General features: G+C 35.9%; 1 protein-coding gene across 2 annotated transcripts; it reads right to left on the bottom strand.

Annotated features, from left to right (window-relative positions):
- Positions 1-3,772: 3,772 nt before the first annotated feature.
- Positions 3,773-21,563, bottom strand: LOC135222002 (uncharacterized). Of its 2 annotated transcripts, none has more exons than XM_064260126.1 (16): positions 21,409-21,563; positions 13,865-14,002; positions 13,356-13,536; positions 13,006-13,134; positions 12,593-12,774; positions 10,391-10,519; positions 9,907-10,062; positions 9,117-9,247; positions 8,854-8,959; positions 8,307-8,434; positions 7,635-7,827; positions 7,083-7,253; positions 6,246-6,387; positions 5,791-6,012; positions 5,385-5,515; positions 3,773-4,562 (listed from the first exon to the last, which is right to left on the bottom strand). In XM_064260126.1, exons 2-16 carry the CDS (start codon positions 14,000-14,002, stop codon positions 4,389-4,391), a joined length of 2,313 nt encoding a protein of 770 aa, XP_064116196.1. In that variant the 5' UTR covers positions 21,409-21,563; the 3' UTR covers positions 3,773-4,388. The 2 variants fall into 2 exon arrangements, with proteins under 2 accessions (XP_064116196.1, XP_064116186.1); XM_064260116.1 differs by having other exon boundaries at positions 13,865-14,025; positions 21,409-21,528.
- Between the last annotated feature and the right edge of the window lie 533 nt (positions 21,564-22,096).

Below are 22,096 nucleotides of genomic sequence, written 5' to 3'. Positions count from 1 at the left end.
TAAGATGTTCTTCCCATGTTTTTGATGTAACCACAATGTCATCCAGGTAGACATGGACTCCCTCTATGCCTTGGAGTACAAATTGCATTATTCGTTGAAATGTTGAAGGAGCATTACACATATCGAATGGCATAACATTGTATGAATATAATTCAAAGGGGGTGATGAAGCTGGAGATTTCTTTAGCTCTGTCAGTAAGTTCTATTTGGTAGTATCCTTTCATTAAATCAATCTGTGTGAGAAAGGTTGCATTACTGACATTATCAATGATGTCTGAAAAAGAATCTTTAATAGCTGCTGTATTAACTTTCCGGTAATCAGTACACGTCCGGAACTTTCCATCAGGTTTTGGTACCAATATACATGGGGATGCCCAAGGTGAAACACTAGGAGTAACCAGATTATGCTCTACTCAATAGTCTACTTCTGCCTTTAGAATGTTTAACTTGCTCTTGGAAATTCTGTAAAAGGGCTGCCTTATAGGCGAAACGTCAGGTCTTATTATCAAGTCGTGTTGTCCAACAGTACATTTACCTGGGGATTCTGTAAAGATAGCTTTATATTCTAGATAAAAGTAAGGAGTTTTGCACTCTTCGTCTGCTCTGTTTCTAACATTCTCAAACAACTGTTGAATAGAATCATTTACTTTTTGTGCTTTCTCAAAATCTTCAGCAGAAATGTTAAGCATGTCAGTTGCCTTACTTACCTAGCTAAGGACAGATTTACTGGGTATGACACCACTCTTAGATTCTCCTTGAGATGCTTGTGACCTAGTTACAATGATACACTGGTCCTCAACATATGTTTCAGGAGATTGTATTACCAGATTGGTATGTACCTTACCTTTAGCCAAGTCATTACCCATCAAAATGTCCACCTCTTTGCAATGGAATTCATTATCCAAGTAGGCAACTTCCACTATTCCGCCAGTATAAGGACTAGTTAAAGGAATTGTTACAAGGGGAAGTACCGATTCACTTGTGAGATCCGAAACTGTGATCAACCTGTTTGTAGAAGTAATAAAGGATTTCATATTAGAACTTACAATAGTTTTACTTGATGCTGAATCACGATGAATTGTAACAGGTTTGTCTTTTACCTTACCCTGACACTTGAAGTAATCAAAACCGTCTTCCTTGATTTCACAATGCATCGTCTTATGTTCAGTTGGTTTAGATGTATCATTTTTCCCCGTATTAGGTGGAGAGTTTGCTTTAGGAGGAGTTTGTTGGTGAGAACTTTTACACCGAGGTTTAGGACAATCTTAAATTAAATGTCCACGTTCTTTACAAAATGAACATACCTTATTATCGACGAAAGTTTTCTGTTTATGGTGTCCTTTATGAATTAGGGAGTATTCATCCGCCAACAAAGCTGCTTCCTTGGGTTTCTTTGCTCCTCGTTCCTTAATATAGATAGCAATGTTAATTGGTATCTTCCGCAAGAATTCTTCTAACAACAGGAGAGACTTCAAATCTTCAAAGTTACTAATACCTGCCTTGTCCAACCATTTCTGTAACTGCTTTATCTTCAGATTACAAAATTCCAGGAAAGTTTGGTTGGGTGTCTTGAATGAACTGCGGAATGTCAGCCGATATCCTTAGAATAAGCATCTAAAATAGCTTTTTACAAAATATCATAGTCATTCTCAGAAATCATCTGAGTCACAATATGCTCTGCTTGTCCTGTGAAAGAATTTCTAATTATCAATACCCATTTATCCTTAGGCCATGCTAAAGTCTTGGCAGTTTCTTCAAACATCACAAAGAAATTTTCAGGTTCTTGTTCGTTAAACGCAAGTAAGAGTTTCTTAACCTTAGAGACACTGAAAGGTTCTAGAATATCCTTTTCCTCCTGTTTTTCTTGCAATCTTATCTTGGATAGCTCACGTTCTTTCTCTATTTTATTTTTATTCTCTCTGCTATTTCTAGATTTACCTTCTCTATCTCTACATGCTCCCGTTGTTTCTGTAATTCGGCTTGAATTAGCCTCTCTGCCGTTTCTATTTTTACCTTCTCTAGCTCTACATGCTCCCGTTCTTTCTGTAATTTTTTTTTCTCTAATTCTATCTGTAATTTTGACACTTCTACAGCCGAATCTTCCTTATTTACCATAGTTAAGGGCCAATATTGTTTCACATCATCTTGTGAAATTATATTTTTGTCTATCAGGCAATCCAGAATTAGACCTAAGATTTCTTTTTTCACAGCTCCTGTCGGTACACCAATCTTAATAGCAATGGCTAAAGCCAACAAATCAGACTTCTTGGAATACTGCAGAGTATGAAGGTTTTCCTTCGGGTTAGAAGTAAAGTGTTTAGCATCAAAAGACTATTAATCCAAATCAATAGGTTCACAATTTGAATAATTACAGTGCAATACTTAATAAGCAATAACTTATAACTAGTAGATTTTTTAGATCCTCCGAGATCATTAACTCATTACGTACTAAAGTACAGTTACCAATTTCACAATATACATATTTATGAGAATGGACTAATAATAACAATAATTCTTGCAGTACATGTGGCAAAACTCAATGTTCTATTAAGTATAAACTTAGTTTCAATACTTAACAAAAGTGATACCTGTGCAAGGTTATTACCTAACTACAAGTATGGAATGAGACTATCTATGCGATACCTACGAAAAGGTATGTACCTGTAATTCCTAGATTTCCCTAGATTACAAGTAATGGGATTTCAATACCCGAATAGGGCGTAGAGATTCATTCAAAACTCTAATGAGAAGTTAGGAAAAAAACTAGGCTGGCTTTATATACCGTGAAACCTAATTACATAATTGGTTCTTTAAACTCTAGCTCTCCAGTACAAACTCAACTTAACACTTACGTTATTAATGAAGCGTGGAGCCTGGCTTATTCTTGAAGTATCAATGCTGGAGACTACACCCAATCACAGTGTTTACAAACTACATTTACATTTAAAATTATCACAATTCAATCGGTCGTAATACAAATACAGGATATATTTAGCTCTTAAATTTATCAGATCTCGGTCAGGCCCCCAAATGTGACGTTCCTTACTTTTAATTATTCTTGCTTAATTAACCTGATGCCAGATGTATCGGCAAATGTGCCGTTCTTGAATCAGTGATTGTGAACAAAGACATTTGCTGTTACATCTGGCATCAGGTTAATTAAGGAAGAGTAATTAAAAGTACGGAACATCACAATATATATATATATATATATATATATATATATATATATATATATATATCTATATATACAGATATAGATATATAAATTTATATATCTATATGTATATGTCTATATATATATAGATATATAAATTTATGTATCTATAGATATATATCTATGTATATAAATATAAATAAATTTGTATATCTATATATATATATATATATAGATATATATAGATATATATATATATATATATATATATATATATATATATATATATATATATATATATATATATATGTATATATACATATATCTATATATCTATATATTATATATATATATATAAATATATATATAATTATATATTATATATATTATATATATTTATATATATATAATTCTAAAGAGGAGACAGAGATGGAACAAATATGAATTAGATAGTCCGTTTACAGCCCCATATTTTAATATTTCTTTTCCCTTTCACTTATAATTTCAAAACTTGAAATGTGGCTATGAATTTAGCAGTTCCACTTATAATCAAGGGGTGTAACGTGGATAAAATAAAAGGGAACTTTTCCCACTGGGAAGTTAGAATAGACAGAAATCAACAAAGATCAAATTTATTGCAAAAACGACTCATTACAATAAATCCTCTTAATTCAAATACCTTTATAGTTTATGTGATAAATGCTAAGGTAAATATTTATTAATGGCACGATGCTAAGCTAGATATATATCTGTAACTAACTTAAGTCAAGATGGAGAGTAAAGATATTTTTTATCTACATTTAACTGAGGAAAGAAATATATTTATAGGAAAACTGGCATCTAAAAATATTTCTCATGAGTTCCTTGGTATCCAGTAAAATACATTAGGATCATTAACTCGAGATGAGTCGCAGACCAGAGTTGCATAAAAGAAAAAATAAATTTTTGTATATTTCTGCATTTTGTAACATAGTTATTTATTAGAGAATATGATTACCTCTTTGATATGCACATTTTAATTATCCTTTTGGTTAAACGCCGTAAGTTAGTAGTACAAATTCATTATTTCTCTCGCTCGTTCTCTCTTGCGCTCATGCGACGTGTGCCGGCCATTTCTGGCTTTGAAAAATTAACTGCTCGTAAAGAGCAAGGGACAATTTAATCTATGCTAGCCATTTTGTGCTAAAAAAAAAAAAGATTGGTCGATGATTCTATCGAAGCAAAACTTCCTTTTAGACGGAATTGTCACATCTGTGGCCGGACAGGTTCACGTGCCTCCCATAGACGGCCTTAACCTGCTCCGTCCCGAACTGTCCGTAGATGAAGATAGATTCTGAAGGGAATCCCAGGGACTTGAGCGAATGCAGGCAGCCGATGGTCATGGTAGGTCCTCCGCACATGACAATCTGTGTCAAGGAAGCATTTCTCTGTTAGTCAAATGAGTGTTATGCATTGAAGGTCAAAGTGAACATTACAAATAATTAAATCGTGTGCAACTTCTCCATTCATAAACAGAAACACAGGCAGAAAAAGAAGTGCTAATAATAGAAAACAATAATTAGTATGTAGTCTATGAATCAGATGAGTACATTTTTTATCGGAGAAACTAATCCACAATTGTGTAAGGGTACTACATAATATATAAAGATAAAGCTCTACAGAGAGCTTTCGGGATTGAAAAATTAAATCTAACGATCACGAAAACTCTCTGTAGAGATTTTTTTTCAAGATATATGTACCCCCACATAACTGAATAAAGTTGATGCACTTATGCCAGAATAAAGATAGTATTTTAAATAAGTAAAATACATAATAATGTAACAGGAAGAAACTCCGATAAAGAAGTATAGATGACGAGGTTATCGACTTTACAGTAATTAAGTGAATAAACATAATGAATACCTTTTTAATCAGTTCAATATAGAAGCAATGATAATCATGATGAATAAATAGGCAATATTAAAGAACCAACACTATAGCAAGGAAAAACTAATATTCCATACGGAACGATGAATAGTTCATTCGATTTTTATGATATAAAGATAGTTAAAGAGACTTTGCATCAGCCAACTCCAGTTTCTGGTTCTGCATATCTTTTTCATCATCAATTGCGTGTTCAGGTTTTTGTCCATGGATAGAGTTCCTACGTAACTATAGGGGATTTGAAATTCGTCTTGGCATAATGCTTTCTTTCAGAATGAAAAGCGAAATTCGCGAAAGTATCAAACCTTATAACTATCCCCATTAGGCTGAATGAAGTGATTTCGAATCAGGCCTGTGTCAATAAATCCCTCCTCTCCTTCCCAGTTCTCGGGAGCTTCGGCCAAAGTGTAGACCAGCTGGAGCCTCTTGTCTTTGGCTGAAAGGAAAGAAAAGTCGAGATCAGTGACAGTAAAATTAATCTTTCATTTTATTAGGGACCACAAAAAAAAGACCAATCGTCCCTATTCTATCCATACTTTAATCGTGGACTGACATCATCCTGCGCATAAAACCTACACAATATATATATATATATATATATATATATATATATATATATAATATATATATATATATATCTATATATATATATGTATATATATATATATATATATATATATATATATATATATATATATATATATTGTTCACCTGCATAGGCGTCAAGCTCTTCGCGGTAGAGAATTTCCTGGTAGCCCTCAGAGAAGTAGAGAAGCTTAATTCTGGTTTTATCGCTGGGGTTGTTCATGATGTGTCTTATGAGCTGCATTCCTGGAGTTATTCCTCCACCAGAAGCAAGCAGAAAGAGGTGGGGGAGTTTGTTGGGCTCGTACTCGAAGCCTCCGCATGGTCCTCGGAATTCGACCTTGTCACCTGCACGTAACCGAAAAAGAGAGGGAAATGAACAAGAAGAAAAGAGAAGACAATCAATAGTTAGAACGGGGTCATATCACAAAATGAATTTATCCTTTGTAAGAAACATGATCCTTTCAAAAACCACGGGCGTGGTTTGTATTTATCCCAGTATTTTGACGTTCAAATGTTATAGCCATCCATTTTATGATCGTTATTTTCACTATTGAAGAATAAAATCCAGTAATACCTACCTGGCTTGAGTACCTTGAAGTACTGTGACAGTAAGCCCTGAGTTTCGAATCGGAGAATGAGTTCGATTTTGCCGAAATCGTCGGGACGTGAGACTGGAGAGAAGTAACGAGTCTGGTCCTTCCCTTTGACTTTCACTCTCACCTGACGAAGACGAGAATGGCTTTGATGTCCGCCTCCAGTTATTCGTGGCATTAAATCAGCCAAACAAAGAACTGAAATCGCAATAACTACACGTCTTTATGAATTCGAAAGGTGGCAAATGATCAGCAAAGGCAAGGGATAAATGCTTTCAGGAATGAACATATACCTGCATATGATCGTCCCCCTACCTCACAGAGACGCTAAATTCGTGTGCTCTGAAAATCTATCTAGCTATGAGCGGCACTTGAGCTCGGAACCACACTAATGGGAAGGCGCTGTTAATAGCCCTCAGCTACCACGACAAAATATAGATTTATTCTTCAGGGGCACTACGAAATCTAATGGATTTTCTTATCAATTGAAGAAACGTACAAATTTTTATTTTTGCTTCCTTTGCTATCTCGGTTTTACTTGAAGTTTCTAGCTTTTTTTTCAGGTCGTGAAAAATAATTTTTAGGAGAATTTGGAGAATTTGAGCGAAATGAAATTATGTTGAGTATTAGTAATGTTTAAACTCATAGGCCACGAGAGAAACCTTTCCCTATTGATGATTGACTAATGTCTGTAAATTGGCATCGCAATGAAACTGGACGTCGATGTCATTGCCTTATAGCTGGCAAAAATGAACGCGTCTGTAAAGTCACGTATTTCACCCAATATCTTTAACTTATGTAATTTTCTATGTAAACACATACCTCAACAAACTGGCCAGGGAGGCATCCTGTGTGGTCTGTTGGTTTCGGCAGGTCAAAGACGAAGGCCGCCATCTTGTCACTGATATCAGTCTGAGACCTCAATACCAATGGAATCCAAGAATCAGGTTTCAGTGCTGCACCATGGCTGATGCCATCTGGGGTTTTGATAACCTGAAAATGAAGACAAGGGCAATATTGATACCCAAACAATAAACATATAATTGCTCAGTCAAATAAATAAATAGGTAAATAATGCTGCAAAACGAGGAGGTCTGAAAGGCCAACTGATTGAGAAAAACAAGATAATAAATATAAAATACGTAAGATAAACATTGATAATGCAATGTCTCGTATATGTTTGTGGCGTTCATAACTTTCATAACCTCCAGTTATAGATTTGAATTTACTGGGCACATTCTCGAGAAGCGTATCGTTATTAGCCACTTGTACCCCAAAGGGACATAAAAATACTAGAAGTTTTGGTATACGCAAGCAGGTAGAAAGAATTATTATCTTTTCCTTAAAAGGTGAACTCCCTCCGGATGATCCAACCTTGTCATTCACAGCTGGGGGACACGTGTTGAAGGGGTTTGCAAAGTCAGTATCCTGGAAGGGATGATTCAAGTCCCCTCCTTTCTCTTCCGCATCTATGTCCTTCATGAGATTCTTGGCCAACTCTTTCTTCTCCAGCAAAGTCATCTTCTTCATCTCGTGATGGATGACACGTTCGTTGGGAACCTGGTCCCTGGAAAAGGCAAAATCCAGGTGAAATTGAGCCAAACCTCTGGAGTGACACACTTTTTCTGTCATAGAAATGTCCGCGGTTTATATCTCCAGTACTCGAACAGCATAAATAGCGCGATAGATATGAATTAATGAAAGCAAGACGCGACGAAAATATTGGAAAAGGGATTTTTAGGCACGTTACACCCCTACTATCCTATGAGTTACCCTCATAATCCTAAATGATAGCTGAAAGACCTCCAACGATAAAATATGATGCTGACGAGAGTTATATATAAGATTTTAGACCCCATGTTACATATACCCAAGTTCTGCAAAGGTGATAAAGATATGATTTTACATGTATGTAAATGTCTGATATGAATGGAATGAAAGACACAATAGAATGTTAAAAAAGAGGAAACGAAAGCCCTCCCATTTCCCCAACCACCTACAACCCCAACCCGCCAAGTAAAAAAAATAAAAAATAAAACCACTAACCAGTAGTCAAGCACTTCCATTCCCATAAGACACGTCTTTCCCACAAACTGTCGTAGGACTTCGTTGGAAGGACCCATCACACATCCGGCTTTTCCATCTCGCAGGACGCGTTCGAGTCCGAGTTCGAGCTGGAAAAAGGAATGTAGTTGAAGGACTTCATTCTTCTCAAGCAAGTTCATTGTGAGCAATGGCTGAAAGTTAGGCCATGACACAGCAGCAAAAATTGCTCGTCATTGATGTGGTTCATGGATTACATGATTGATTTGCTTATGCAGATTTAACGTCTTAGTAGCTGTCGTGTTTTAAAGGCGAGGTGGGATATACGTCGAGGCGCAGAGTTTCTGAAATTAACAGGCCAAGGCAAGAGAGCTGTGCTGTGTGTGTAGCCAGCAGTTATTAACAACAAAATAGTGGACATTGGCTGATTTAACACTTATTTAGCGTCACACATATTATGGATCTCAATTTTCCAGCGTTTCAAATGCAATAATTGAAGATGACAATGCTTTTCTAAAAAAAAAAAGTTGCAAGAAAAAAAAAAACTGACCTTGTAACCGGTTCCACCGCAGGCGTGTAGCATAGTGTCCGATACCTTGCAGACGTTTTTGGCAGCCACATACTTGTTCTGCCACAGCCAGTGCAGTAACAGGCTCCTGTTATAGACCGTATCAACACCAATTAAACTTTAGGTTTATGCATGTATCAAAAATTAAATTAAAATTTTTTTTTTTAAATCAAGCGAAACTTGCAACTAACTAAGAATCAGAAAGGATACGGGACATCATAACCGCCCAAGAAAGTCTTCTTTACCTTGGTGCCCAGGTAAGGTCAGAGTGACCTGACCAGTCGTTGTTATTGGTTGCTTTATCCATGGCGGAAGCTGTGAGGAACACGAGACCCCTCGAGGAATTCGTCATACTGAGGCTGTCTCCGAAGTAATCCTGTTGTTCAAAGCACAGTAAGGGTTGATTTCATCCCTGATTTTACTACTACTACCACTATGACAACTGCTAATAATAATAATAATTATAATAATATTAGTTATTAATTGAATACAATTAGCATTTTGTATTTAATTAACATACAAATATTAATGATCAGATGAGGTCCATTAATGTTTTTTTTTTTGCTACTAGGGTATGGTTAGTGTTAATATTCTGCTCTTGCTACTACATACTGTACTACTTACTATTTGCAATTAATCATAATAATGAATAAAAAGAATCAGCCATCACATCTGATTTACTATGAGAGATGTCTTTGTTATCTGATAAGATACTCAGTATTCTTATATAACGAATTGAAAAATAAAAACCTTTACGTATCTTAATATTCTTCTCACAAACCCTTTAGTGTTTGAGAATAATACAATACCCTTTTATCTGGGTGATGATGAAACTTCGGTTTATTCAGATTTTTTTTTTTTTCACATTTAAGTGGGCCTCAAATGTCGCGTGGTTCTTTTAAGGCAACGGGCAATTGCTCTTTCCAAGATGATATGCAGCCCCCCAAGTGTCCAACCAGACTTTTGAAGAATCTCATGATGACATTTACTCTCTCTCACTCGCACACAAACGCACATCAGTGCTGACTCTCTTACCTGGATTGTAGGATAATCACACACTCTCATTCCAACATCGGCGTGGGCTTTCCTTGTGACGTGTTTCTTTGCGATGTCCATGGCTGAGAGGGCTATTCCATTCCAGACAGAAGCAGTGCACAGCAGAAAGTATGGATCTTCGCATTCGTCATTACTCTGAGGAGCGTTGAAAGTGCTAATGACTTAAAAAATTTAACATTTGATGATAAAATTGTTTCATGTATACTATGCAATGTACAACGTTGAGATACTGAAGCTCAGACATAATTGAAGGAGCGAAGAGGAAAGGTTGGAGATCTTTTAAGCTAAAAAGAATCACAAGCGATCAAGAAGAAAAATTTATGAGGCATTCGGTTACATCGCAATTTTCATGTAAAATAGTCATCAGTGCGGAATAATATTAACGAAATGATAACAAATGTAAAAACAATAGATATAGATGCATTGACAATGAATCATTTTGTGAAAGGATAGTTTGACTCACCAACCGCCCATCTCCGGGAGGACCGACCATCCTGTCTAGATTGAACTTTCCCTCAATGACCAGGGGACCCGACATGTTTCCATGCATGCCCAGAGCTTTCCAGTCGTCTGTGTTGGCACGCATTTCGTCCTGGAATAAAAAATATTGTATATTTTTTTGTCTTTGGGCTCTATCCTCACAGGGTTTGGCTGCAAAAGGCCCCGTCCCTCTGGTTTCCAGCTAGTATTTTGCGGATGAGACTGTTAGCTCCATGCTTAACACCAAAGACGTTCGAGGGTATTAAGTACCAAGAAAGTATGTCATTTCTTTCTGGTCGCCCGTTATAGGTACTTTGTTGAGCTGAAGCACTTTGTAGCCCTTATTCATCATATCTGCATCCAGAACTAAGTAGTTCCACATTTTATACAAAATTCAAAATTCAAACCGACGTGTGTATCTTTAGTTTACCCAACCTTACAGAATGCTGAAACGGATTACTTTACAAAGGTCTTGGTAGATTCTTTAGACTTGCAGTCTTTTCACTGTTGGATGAAAAATGGTAATGTGAAAACATTATCTGGTTTACAAAACTTAGCTCCGTGAGTGGGGAACTAAAAGGGGGAAATGTCAACCTTGTGGTTGGTAGTTGAATACTAAAGAGGGGACAATGATAAAGGGGGAAAACAAAAATAAAGAAAAACCAGTGTAAAAATAACATAAAAAAATAAGATTAAAGCTGCGATTGATAACGTGGAGAAATGTCAACGTCATTTTATGAAGTAATGACAGAGAACACTATGTTTGCTGTGTTTATGCTACATCAAGAGACGTCAACTGGATTGAAAGTGACCTTTGCAACCAGTATTACGCAATGAGTGTTGGATGCAAATAATGTGAGAACACTTTTGAGATTGTGGACTCACTCTTGTGAGGGATGACGTCAGAGGAGAAGCTCAATAGGAAAAATTCAATTGTAATCAAATGGGAAACGGAATCTCAAAACTGGAAAGAACAAACTATGCAAACAAGTGAAACTATCAAGAACAAATACAATAGCTATACAAAAAGTACTAACCATACAGTAAAAACTACTGAAAGGAGAAACGTGCGAAGTAGAAACTAAAAGTGGACTCAAAACAAAATTCTCGTTAATATTTTTTGGACCGTTTAATACCTAGATATACATATTCTAGAACATTATATATCAAAATTATCACTCATTAGGTTTATATGCTATATATGAAGTATGTCATGGCCATACCAATCACCCAGTCGCTTCTGAGTGTCATATTACATGGCCAAAGGTCAAAAAAATCCCGCTGAAGATTTTATTTTAGTTACCAGTCAAAAATTAATTTTCTTTTATACAGCTGTAATTACTTCATAGAAAACAAAATTCGTCTCCTTTTATTTTTAGCTATAACTTATTTCTTTATCCGAAGAGTATGATTCCGTATCAAAAAATTATGTTATCATTTTGCTTTAATGTCAGTCATCCTTATGCTTAATATGCTTAATAGGTACATCAAATCATGCTAACATTATTAGTACTTACACGCGAAACACTAACATGATAATGCAATTTTGTTCCTCGTTAAAAGTTTTCTGAAAACATATTTTAATTAAATGAGATTAATATAAGTTGAGGTGAGTGAATGAAACTCCCATTAAACAACAATAATACATCGAAGTAAAACCCGAATTAATGCAAAATTTTCAGATTTAGTTTTCGACCCCCCTTATGAAAGTAGAACGTAATAAATAACTGCTCCTGTCATATGGGTCAAAATGACGACGATATCAGAACCCCCAATCAATAAAGTGGGATGATAAGAATGTTGGTGATAACTAAACCGCCCTTTGCATTGATAGGCTAAATTTTTAGGATGGAATAAAAAATAAATCTCAGTCAGTAATAAGTTTGTTGTTATTATTCGAAAGATGAACCTTATTCATATAGAAATATCCCACAGGTGTTTTTGACATGATATTCATGCTTCCAAAGAATATGGTGTTCCTAAGAAAGAAGTAACAGACGGTCTCTGGGAAATACAGAAAGAGACCACTTTTATTAAAAAAAAAAACATATAAATTAACAAATAAATAAGTAAATAAACAAATAAAAGTGTAATCTAAATATGAAAATAATAGTTGAATTGTATTACCACTTTGATGAAGAAAGTTTTGGTATCGTTCAAGATTGATTTATGCCACCTGACTCACCTTGTAAACAAGGAAGCAAGAGAGGTTGGAGTAGTCGCCTTCAAAGTTGGGGCTGATTGTCTGGACGGTGTACCAGTCGGCGAAGCCAGCGCTGGTGGCCCACGATCCGTATTTCAGGAGCTGGATGTTGTTGTCGTCGAGACACTTCACTTTGGACGACAGAGGGTACCAGTAGTGGCCACCTGAGGGAAGAGACATCAATCAATGCTTTACTCAAAGATTGTAAGGTCTAATTTATCAGACTGAATGTCTTAGAAAGGCAGAGTACTCCTCCAACAAATGAATTTTGAGAATAATGATAGGAATCATGTGAATGAGTATTTTTTGAAAAAGATGAATTTAATCTTTTGGTTCAATTTAATCACCAATTGCATAGACATAAAATCAAGTCAGGTGCTGAAGCATAAACCAACCTGTTGCGGGATCCGAATAGGACAGCGTTCCAATCAGTTTTTCCTTGTTGATTCTTGGCAGGAGTTCTTGCACCTTCGGGTTGTTGTGGTACCGGAAAAGGAGGGTTGCTACGGCTCCGATATGCATAGCTATAGAATGAAAGTAGGCGAGAAATGCAACATGACTGTATGGAAAGTGCCATCTAATTAAAAAGTACTTCGTCTTCATTTTTTAACGCCTTCAGTATGCTTAACAATAATCATACATTCTATTTTAACTCATTATTAAAACTTCGTAATCTCTTTCTATTTATTTGAGATATTATTCAGAACATCAGCTCCCAAAAGGAGGATACATTGACGACACTTACTGTAAACCATGGCAGTAGAGGGGCATCCATATCGGGCGATTGTTTCACACACCATGGCACAGCAAACATGGTTCTCGCCAAGGCCCCCAAATTCCTTCGGTATAATTAAGCCCAGAAGGCCAAGCTCAGCCATTGCATTGAGGGACTCCCGGGGGTAAGTGTAGGTGCGGTCACAGTAAATCTAACCACAAGTAAAATGCCCCAAAATAAACAAGGTAGATTTCACTGAGTCAGATTGCACAGTTTTAAATAAGATTCTGTATATTTTGAAGTCTTTATATTTTAAGCAAAAAAATCGAATTAACATTTTTTGTGACGAGAATACTAAGAATTTTGTTAGGCTGAATTCACATCGGAAAATGTTACCTCCAAAGGAAGTACAAAGAGAAAATGTTATCAGCTGCAACTGATAAGAGTACGAAAACAGCAGGCTAGAAGGTGTCATATCATATGAACATGAATTACTAGAACCTAGGGTAGAAACATAAATGCCTTGTACTTGTACTTACAGCGTGGGGTCTTATTTTGACTCTGCATAGCTCTATAATTTCGTCCCTCAGTTTCTTCTGCTTGTCCGTCAGAACCCAATCTGGGTCATAGTCAGAGTTCAGGCCCCAGAATTCACCTCGTCCCCACTTTTTCTCCATCTGGAAGTGCAGAAGACGGTGAGCTAAAGTGAAGAGGAAGGTGAAGAAATTTGAATTAATTCCATTCTCTCAGGCCTCTCTCTATGCAAATAAAGTCAACACACATGATTAGGTAAAAATCATTGATGTTAAGAATTTGTATATAAAAAACAGACGTACAAAATTAGAGCCTGCCTAACACTTCAAAATATGGAAATTGAATGACCAAGTTGTTTTATGGAGAGGGGTTTCATCAGCAGTTTGCCCTACGATTTCAAAATCGTCATACAAAATAAAAGTTTAAATTGTTTAGTAGGATTCCTTGTGTTTGAAAGCTATTTTTTTTTCATTCAGAGTACAACCTTTTCTATGACTGGCACACGATGAGAGTCGATTCGCACTTTGAGCAGTCGTTTGGTGGATACGGTGCAAGTCCCGAGGTATGCAATTTTACTTATAAACCACCATAGAACGCATCAAGTCGGGCACAGCGTCTATAAATTTAAAAAGTGATCCAGTTGTTCTTGGAGTCCTTGGACCCAGTTTAGGATTAAAACAATGAAAGTGTTTCTTTGAAGTCTGTGGTAATATATTTAAAACTTGTCATCGTTCGTAAAACAATCAGTTTGAGATACTGTAAATGCAGGAAATTTGTTAGCCAAGAATTTCTTTGGGGTACTTTTCAGATCAAATTTTAAGATATCAGTTACTGCGAAAAGTTTTTTTCAAGGAACTCGACCTCATTATGAAAAGAAAGAAGCTAGTCTGATGATAGCTATAGCAGATTCACATCAACCGTGCATTTGATGTCTAGGCCAATCCCTTACGACGCTTCTGATTGGCTGTTGATAAGCCAATCGCAGGGCTGGAAACTCAGTCTCTCTCGAGAGTTCACATAGGCAGGATGTAGGTTCCATCCTCCTGAGAGATTCTTTTGAAAAAGGTATCCCTCAGGAGTGGAGGAACATAGATCCTACCCATGTGAACTCTCGAGAGAGACTGAGAGTTTCCAGCCCTGTGATTGGCTTATCAACAGCCAATCAGGAGCGTCGCGTCGCAAGGGACTGGCCTAGACATCAAATACACGGTTGATGTGAATCTACTATAGTGAGTGGGCTCTGCAATAACGTAGAAATACCATTATGTTTATAATAGTAAAAACATGAACTATAAAAGTCAGAGTCAAAATCAGCATACGTCTGTTTACGAAAGAACTTATGCGCTGATTGGATCTGGTGATTAACACGTCTAGAAAAGGAACACGTCCTTTGTTGCCATGTTCTCTGTTAACTCTAACATTGGGATATACTAGATTATTGACGAATTCTAAAGATTAGATATATATATACATACATATATATATACATAATATATATGTGTGTGTGTGTGTGTGTGTGTGTGGTTCGCATATAATATATATATATATCTATATATATATATATATTATATATATATATAGATATATCTATATATATATATATATTATATATTGTATATTGCTACTTTAATAACGCATATATCTTCTCCTAGACTGTATGAAATGTCTTTAAATGTATGTTCAGATTCTGCATAACATAATGTAAAAGAATATATAACGTAGAATGTAAAGAAAGAGAGAGAGATTATAATTTTGTCCGTTCGAAGCTAGAGTTGTTACCATAACCTGTCAACATGTTTGATTAGAGATCTCAAGAGCTCCTTTTGCTTTCCTAACCTGTCATCACGTTGATAAGGGATTTCTGTTTCAATCGAGTCGTGTCTTTGTTGAGCATATTGGTTTCGTACGCATATGTCTTTGTCGATAACCACGTGCAGATTTCACGATTTTTCTGTAAAGTTACGTCATATTAGAAGCTTCTAGAAGGATTGCATCATCTTTTGCATGCCCAAAACGTTTTGTGCCAGATCCACTGTCCAGCTTCCGTAAGGAAGAGAGTTTTTCATTGTTACTTAGAACCGCTTTGCATTCAGACACTCTCTCTCTCTCTCTCTCTCTCGCATGCCACTTTTGAGTTCATAACAACGTAACGTAAAGATTTATACTTAGACAACGGTCACTTGTACTTGTAAATTTCAGATGTGATATTTCTTACAGTCTATTTAATATTTAGTGCTTTTTGTGGAATCTGAATAAACATTCTCCAATTGTGTAACGGCGCCTTTTATTTTCATTTGAAAAATATTGTGTGATGAAATTGTGAAACAAGCTGCAGCAGAAAGAAATTTGGTACCAAGGTAAAGTGTTTCTATAAATTTATTAGTTGCAACTAATAGTCACAGTGGTTTGGTAAAAATTTAAACTAATAGTTACAATGGTTTGAGTGAAACAATTTCAATTTTTACACATTGCAAATTTTTATGTTTTGTGTTTGTTTCATTTGAAGGGATTTTTTGTGTGCATTATTCAATTTTTCTTATTGAAGTGTGTGTTTTTATTTTATATTCTGTGTGATTTGTATTTTTTTCACAATTTTGGCATTTTCCACATTTTTCTGGGTTTTTATTTGCATTCACAATTTAATTAACTTAGTTATTTTCATTAATTAATCGTTGCACATTTAAATGAATTTAACACTTGTGAATTAATTTGCATTTACTTAGAATTCTTTTCAAGTTTTATTGTTGTTTAGCACTTGTGAATTAATTTCCAAATTTTAATTATCCCTAACACTTTTGAATTTTGGTTGAATTAATTTTCTTGAATTTTGTGATAAATTAATTTTGATTTAATTTTACTTAATTGATTCAAGAATTAATTAAACTTTGCTTTGTTTTCAAGTAACAGTAATTTTCCCTGATATTGTGAATTTCACTTATAATTTTAAGTTTAATAATAAATTTTTGTATTTAAAATTTTTATAAGTGTTTCTTTTCTTCTATACCAGTATGTAAATATGATTATGAATTATTTAGGTAGAAACATAGAGTGGTAATGGAGCTCTTTTCCTTCAATTTACTTGAAGTGAGTTAGAACCAGGGAAGTACTTAGACTTCTGAAATCAGGGAAATACTTAGAGTTTTAAAGTTGTTGATGGAGTGATGCTCTTTGATTAATTTGATTACCTGAGATTACCTCACACCTGTTTTGAAGAACTTAGTCTGATTTTCTGCAATACTGGTAAGTTGTTTAAGGGATCACTGTTGCCTTTAGAGTATTCAGTTATTTAGTACCTGTGATGAAGGTTCAGGTGTCTGGCTATTGTGAGGTAACAATTAATGAATGGTAAGTGTAGTAATCAGATACTTGGCACTTTGTCACAATATATATAAACACACACACACAAACACACACACACACACACACACACATATATATATATATATATATATGTATATTATGTATTATATATATATCTATATATATATATATATATATATATATATATATATATAGTCATTTATTCCTCACTAAAGAAAAAGATTTCAGCCTTCTCCGCAATGTGACATATTTTTATCTCATCTTTAGCACCAAATATAATATATCTTCCACGTCATCTGTATTGCGTTTCTCATTGCCTTCCAATGCGTACCCACTACTATAAAACGTACCCTAGAGGAATGTTGCTGGCTGGAGTAGAAGAGTGTTGCCAAGGTCACACACAAACAACGCCATTCATCTTCATGATCAAGGTCCAGAGAATGTGGTATCTTATCGGTGGTCATGAGCTGATGCGCTGGTAGAGGCCGGATGCCACTCGGTCTACTCATGGACCTCGCTGACCTATGACTATACTCTGTTTTTTCCCATCTGTCCATCCGCCTGTGGTGTTTGCGCATGGTAACACTGCTTCCCGGGCTTTAGATAATATCCTGTTTCGAATATTAACGGTGTAATTTGCATACAGTAAATTATTGAAACACTTTTCAGTTGCAAATGTACACCCAGATATCTTTTCATTTACCTAAAACTTACACATAGCGTAACTGTTTAAAGCCCGGGACGCAGTGTTACCATGCGAAAACACCACAGGCGGATGGACAGATGGAAAAAAACAGAGTATATTCAGTTCGTTTACAAACAAATACATCGTAGACCTTGCTTCCCCACATTTGATATCGATATTGCCTGTACTACAGTAAATTCACATCAACCGTGCATTTGATGTTTAGGCCAGTCCCTTACGGCGCTCCTGATTGGCTGTTGATAAGCCAGTCACAGGGCTGGAAACTCTCAGTCTCTCTCGAGAGTTCAAATGGGTAGGATCTATGTTCCATCTCTCCTGAGGGATGCGTCTTTGGAAAGTATTCCTAAGGAGAGGTGGAACATATATCTTGCCAATGTGAACTCTCTCGAGAGCCTGAGAGTTTCCAGCCCTGCGATTGGCTTATTAACAGCCAATCAGGAGCGTCGTAAGGGACTGGCTTCAATATCAAATGCACGGTTGATGTGAATCTACTATAGCGGCTTTATATATTTTTCTCTCCTTTGCTGCGAATGTGACAGTTTTAAACGATATGACCAACTCTTCTGCAGTAAATGGGTACTTTGTAAAATATATATATATAATATATATATATATATATATATATATATATATATATATATATATATATATATATATATAAAATAGGCATCTAATTCTTCAGAGATCTCCCATGGATGATGAGTGCAGCGTCGCAAGAGTATAGAGATATGATAAAGGCACTTACACTTTATGTGAACCTCGATCAAAAGTGCAATGTGTCAAGTTCAGACGTTGGAAACAGCTTATTCATTATAATTTCGACACTGATATAACTAAAATTCTCCTATTTGAATTTATTGTTAAGATAGCGACAGTTTGTAAATACAGAAAATAAGGTATAAAAATAAATATAATTTTCATAACACATGTAAACGAAAGAAATAAACAGATGTCTGTTTATACATTAACGCGTATAATATTAAATTTGAGTATATGTATGCGTTCAAATGTTGATTATCGGCTGGAGTTCCGTGTTGGGCGAGACCTCAGCGACTAGAGCAAGCATGTTGCTTGACCTTCGCTGGGAGCTCTCGTGTCCTCTAAGCCTCTAAGGGGCACGATGCCTACGGTGGTTGGGGCATGGCATGGCACGGCCACCGAGTTACATGAGTTGCGTAGTTTGTTTGTGACCTTGACGTTGCTCTGCTGTTCCCAACAGCGACAATCATCTAGTGTTATTTTTTTTATAGTGGGGATGGGTTGGGACTGATGTGTATTGCATGGTAATAAGAAACGCGATGCAGATGACGTGGGAGACATATTTTACTTGGTGCAGAAGACGAGACAAGAATATATTAAACCGAAGAAGCATGAAATGACTGACATGTTAAGATATCGGGGAGGCAGAGATCTTATCCCTTACTGTCACTGAGGAATAACTTCTGTAATGAGTGATCGGATAAACGTCTAACTGTAGTACGCGAATTTGACGCCAGGGTTTCTGACAATCTATGGATAGTTCTATCTATTACTATTATGGCATTCCTATAACCACTCTGTGGAATAGTGGGCCAAGGTTAAACTACAACAGCAGAGCTATCTTATACTTTATAGAAAATAGCAGTGAGAGAAACGTTTTATTACTAGTTATATATCCACATTCAGAAACATTTTTTTCTAAGTGCGCCAGCGAATAGCGAATAAAAGACAATTGCTGACATGGAAAATAAAACTAAATTCAGACACACTTCAAATATAAATCCTTTGCGCTTGTTATCTAGCAAATAAATAAATAAAAAAAAACTCTCGCCTCCACTAATTTCAGTTCTGTGAAAGAAACTTCTACCAAAACTTCAGGCCACTTCATAGAGAGGTGGAAAGAAGATTTGGATAATAGTGTCAGTGAATATATATAAAATGTGGAAAAGAGAAATAAAAGATGAAGAAATTTATGATAATTCTAGTGGTTCAATACTTCTCTTCAAAGCCAGAACCAACTCTCTTAATTTAAATATAGCAAAAAGGCACCAGAACAAGAACACCTGTTGTCCTTTTTGCCGTAATACAGAAGAAGACATATTTAATTTCCTTTTATATTGTGGTACTTATAGAGAAGAACGTGTTAAAGCAATAGGGCTACAGCAACCCTAAGAAGAGAAGGAAAGTGACATAGTCGGAAAATTTCTATTTACAGGTAACAACGAAATAAGAAAAGAAACCATATACTTGTGGAAAAAAAGAGAGAAAAAAAGGAAAGAGCTCAACAAATAAAAAAAAATAAAAAAAACTCAAGAATTAGAGGCGCCGTTGCAAAGGCATTGCCTCGACCCATAACTACATTGCAACCCTGAACGTCCCGAGGCAGGTCGAGAGCTTGGAACAATAACAGATAATTCTCTCTCTCTCTCTCTCTCTCTCTCTCTCTCTCTCTCTCTCTCTCTCTCTCTCTCTCTCTCTCTCTCTCTGTTCTTCTGGGAAATTCGTTCTAAGGTTTGCAATAGCGCTGAGGGCTTACAAGGTTTTTTTAAGGCATTCTTTGATGTTACGTTTTTCTTTTACTTTTATAATTGTTTGATCGCTGACAGTTCTTTAGAGGCAATTCAAGATTTCAGACTTCTTATCAATCCAGCATTTTACTTCTCATGTGATTATTATATGCAACACACAAATACACTATATATATATATATATATATATATATATATATATATATATATATATATATATATTTATATTAGGGAGAGAGACAGAGAGCACGACAGAGACAAAAGGCCATCCATCCCATTCCCTCCTGAGCTTTACGTAGTACAACGAGGAGTGAACCGACCTCCAGCGTGCTCGGGGGCGCGAGTTAAAATTTATAGTCAATAATGCGTTGTTTCACCAACGAAAATTAAAATATATACGCTATATTTTACTAGAAATAATTTTTCTGTTCTGTTTAGCATGCACATTATTTATTTTTAACATTTTCATTATAATAAATAAATCATAAGGGTCCTATCCCTAAAATTCCTGTATCTTTAACTCAACGCAAAATACCTTTGTCTGACCGTTTGAGGCTTTTCCATAGGGCTTTCCTAACCCCCAACAACAACAACATCAACAAAGTAGTTTGTAGGTTTACTCCCTGAATAAGAGAAAAGTGTTGACTGAACAGTGACAAATGTGCTGGATTCACGAAGGGCCTCATCATTGAAGGGTGTGGGAAAGACAGGAGACTCGAGGCACAGAATATGAAGGATCGACCGTTATCTTTGTAGGTATTCGCAGGGCTGGCAATGTAGGAGTTTTCTGCACAAGGAGTTCATCCTTGCGTCCTCTTATTCCAGTCTGGATTTGCGAAAAATTCCCGTGAATGTCGCTTTCAAAATTACACTTTAAAAATTCGATATGTTAAAAGCGTTCATTGAATCGCCGCTTACCCACCAAAAATCTCTTGATTAAGACAGCTTGAATTTGTGTTAAATAATGTTGCTATACCGCTCTACAGTCTCTTCAAAAGGATATGTGCAACTTTACCTTGCCAAATTCTCAAAAGGTTCCGGCCCTGCAACGAAGAGTCGCGAACTTGGAGATTTTTCTCTGAAGCGGACGAACGATGCCCTAACACCATCTTATATAGCCTGCGAGAAACCGACGCGACGTACGTAACAAAATACTCACTGGCAACTGAACGCTTCCTAGAGGTTGTCATCCAACTGTCTGAAAGAGTCGGTGCTGAACGGAAAAGATTTAGTGGGGAAACGTAATGTATAAAACTTCCGACGAAAATCTTGGAAAATATGAAGAATCTAGAGCGATGAGATTATTCTCTGTGCAATTACCTACTGGTGCGTCATAAGAACTGAGCTCAAGGAATGTATAAAAAACACATCAACTTGATTGCTTTGTTGAATCCACAGCGATAGGGTTGAAATGAAACAGTTAGACGCGTAAAGCAAGCAAAATACAGCGGTATAATAGATATAAGCATATTTTTACGGTCAAGTTTATACCACAAATTTTCATTATAAAGCCAAATAGAAGATACATGCAAACTTCAGAATGTGTAGCGTAGGCGGTAGTATTAGTAGAGTTGATTAATTATCCGATATACATGAAAAGGTAATAGACGACATTAGCCTCTGTTAAGATGCCAGAAAAGCTAGAAAAGCGAGAGAGAGATTTAGAACATTTTGTTATTAGAATTTCAGAAATAAACTTACCA

The sequence above is a fragment of the Macrobrachium nipponense genome, chromosome 20, assembly GCF_015104395.2.
Source record: "Macrobrachium nipponense isolate FS-2020 chromosome 20, ASM1510439v2, whole genome shotgun sequence".
NCBI classification, from domain to species: domain Eukaryota; kingdom Metazoa; phylum Arthropoda; class Malacostraca; order Decapoda; family Palaemonidae; genus Macrobrachium; species Macrobrachium nipponense.
Note: the sequence above shows the minus strand (reverse complement) of the source record. Positions and strands in the feature narration are given on the sequence as shown.

Excerpts from the sequence above, each read along its gene's own strand:
- LOC135222002 (XM_064260116.1), bottom strand. The coding sequence starts at position 21,502 with ATGGTGTTAGGGCATCGTTCGTCCGCTTCAGAGAAAAATCTCCAAGTT. Across the intron at positions 7,828-8,306 it reads ATGGAAGTGCTTGACTACTG|GGACCAGGTTCCCAACGAAC; the intron begins GTTAGTGGTTTT and ends TGCCTTTTCCAG. Across the intron at positions 7,254-7,634 it reads CCCCAGCTGTGAATGACAAG|GTTATCAAAACCCCAGATGG; the intron begins GTTGGATCATCC and ends CTTCATTTTCAG.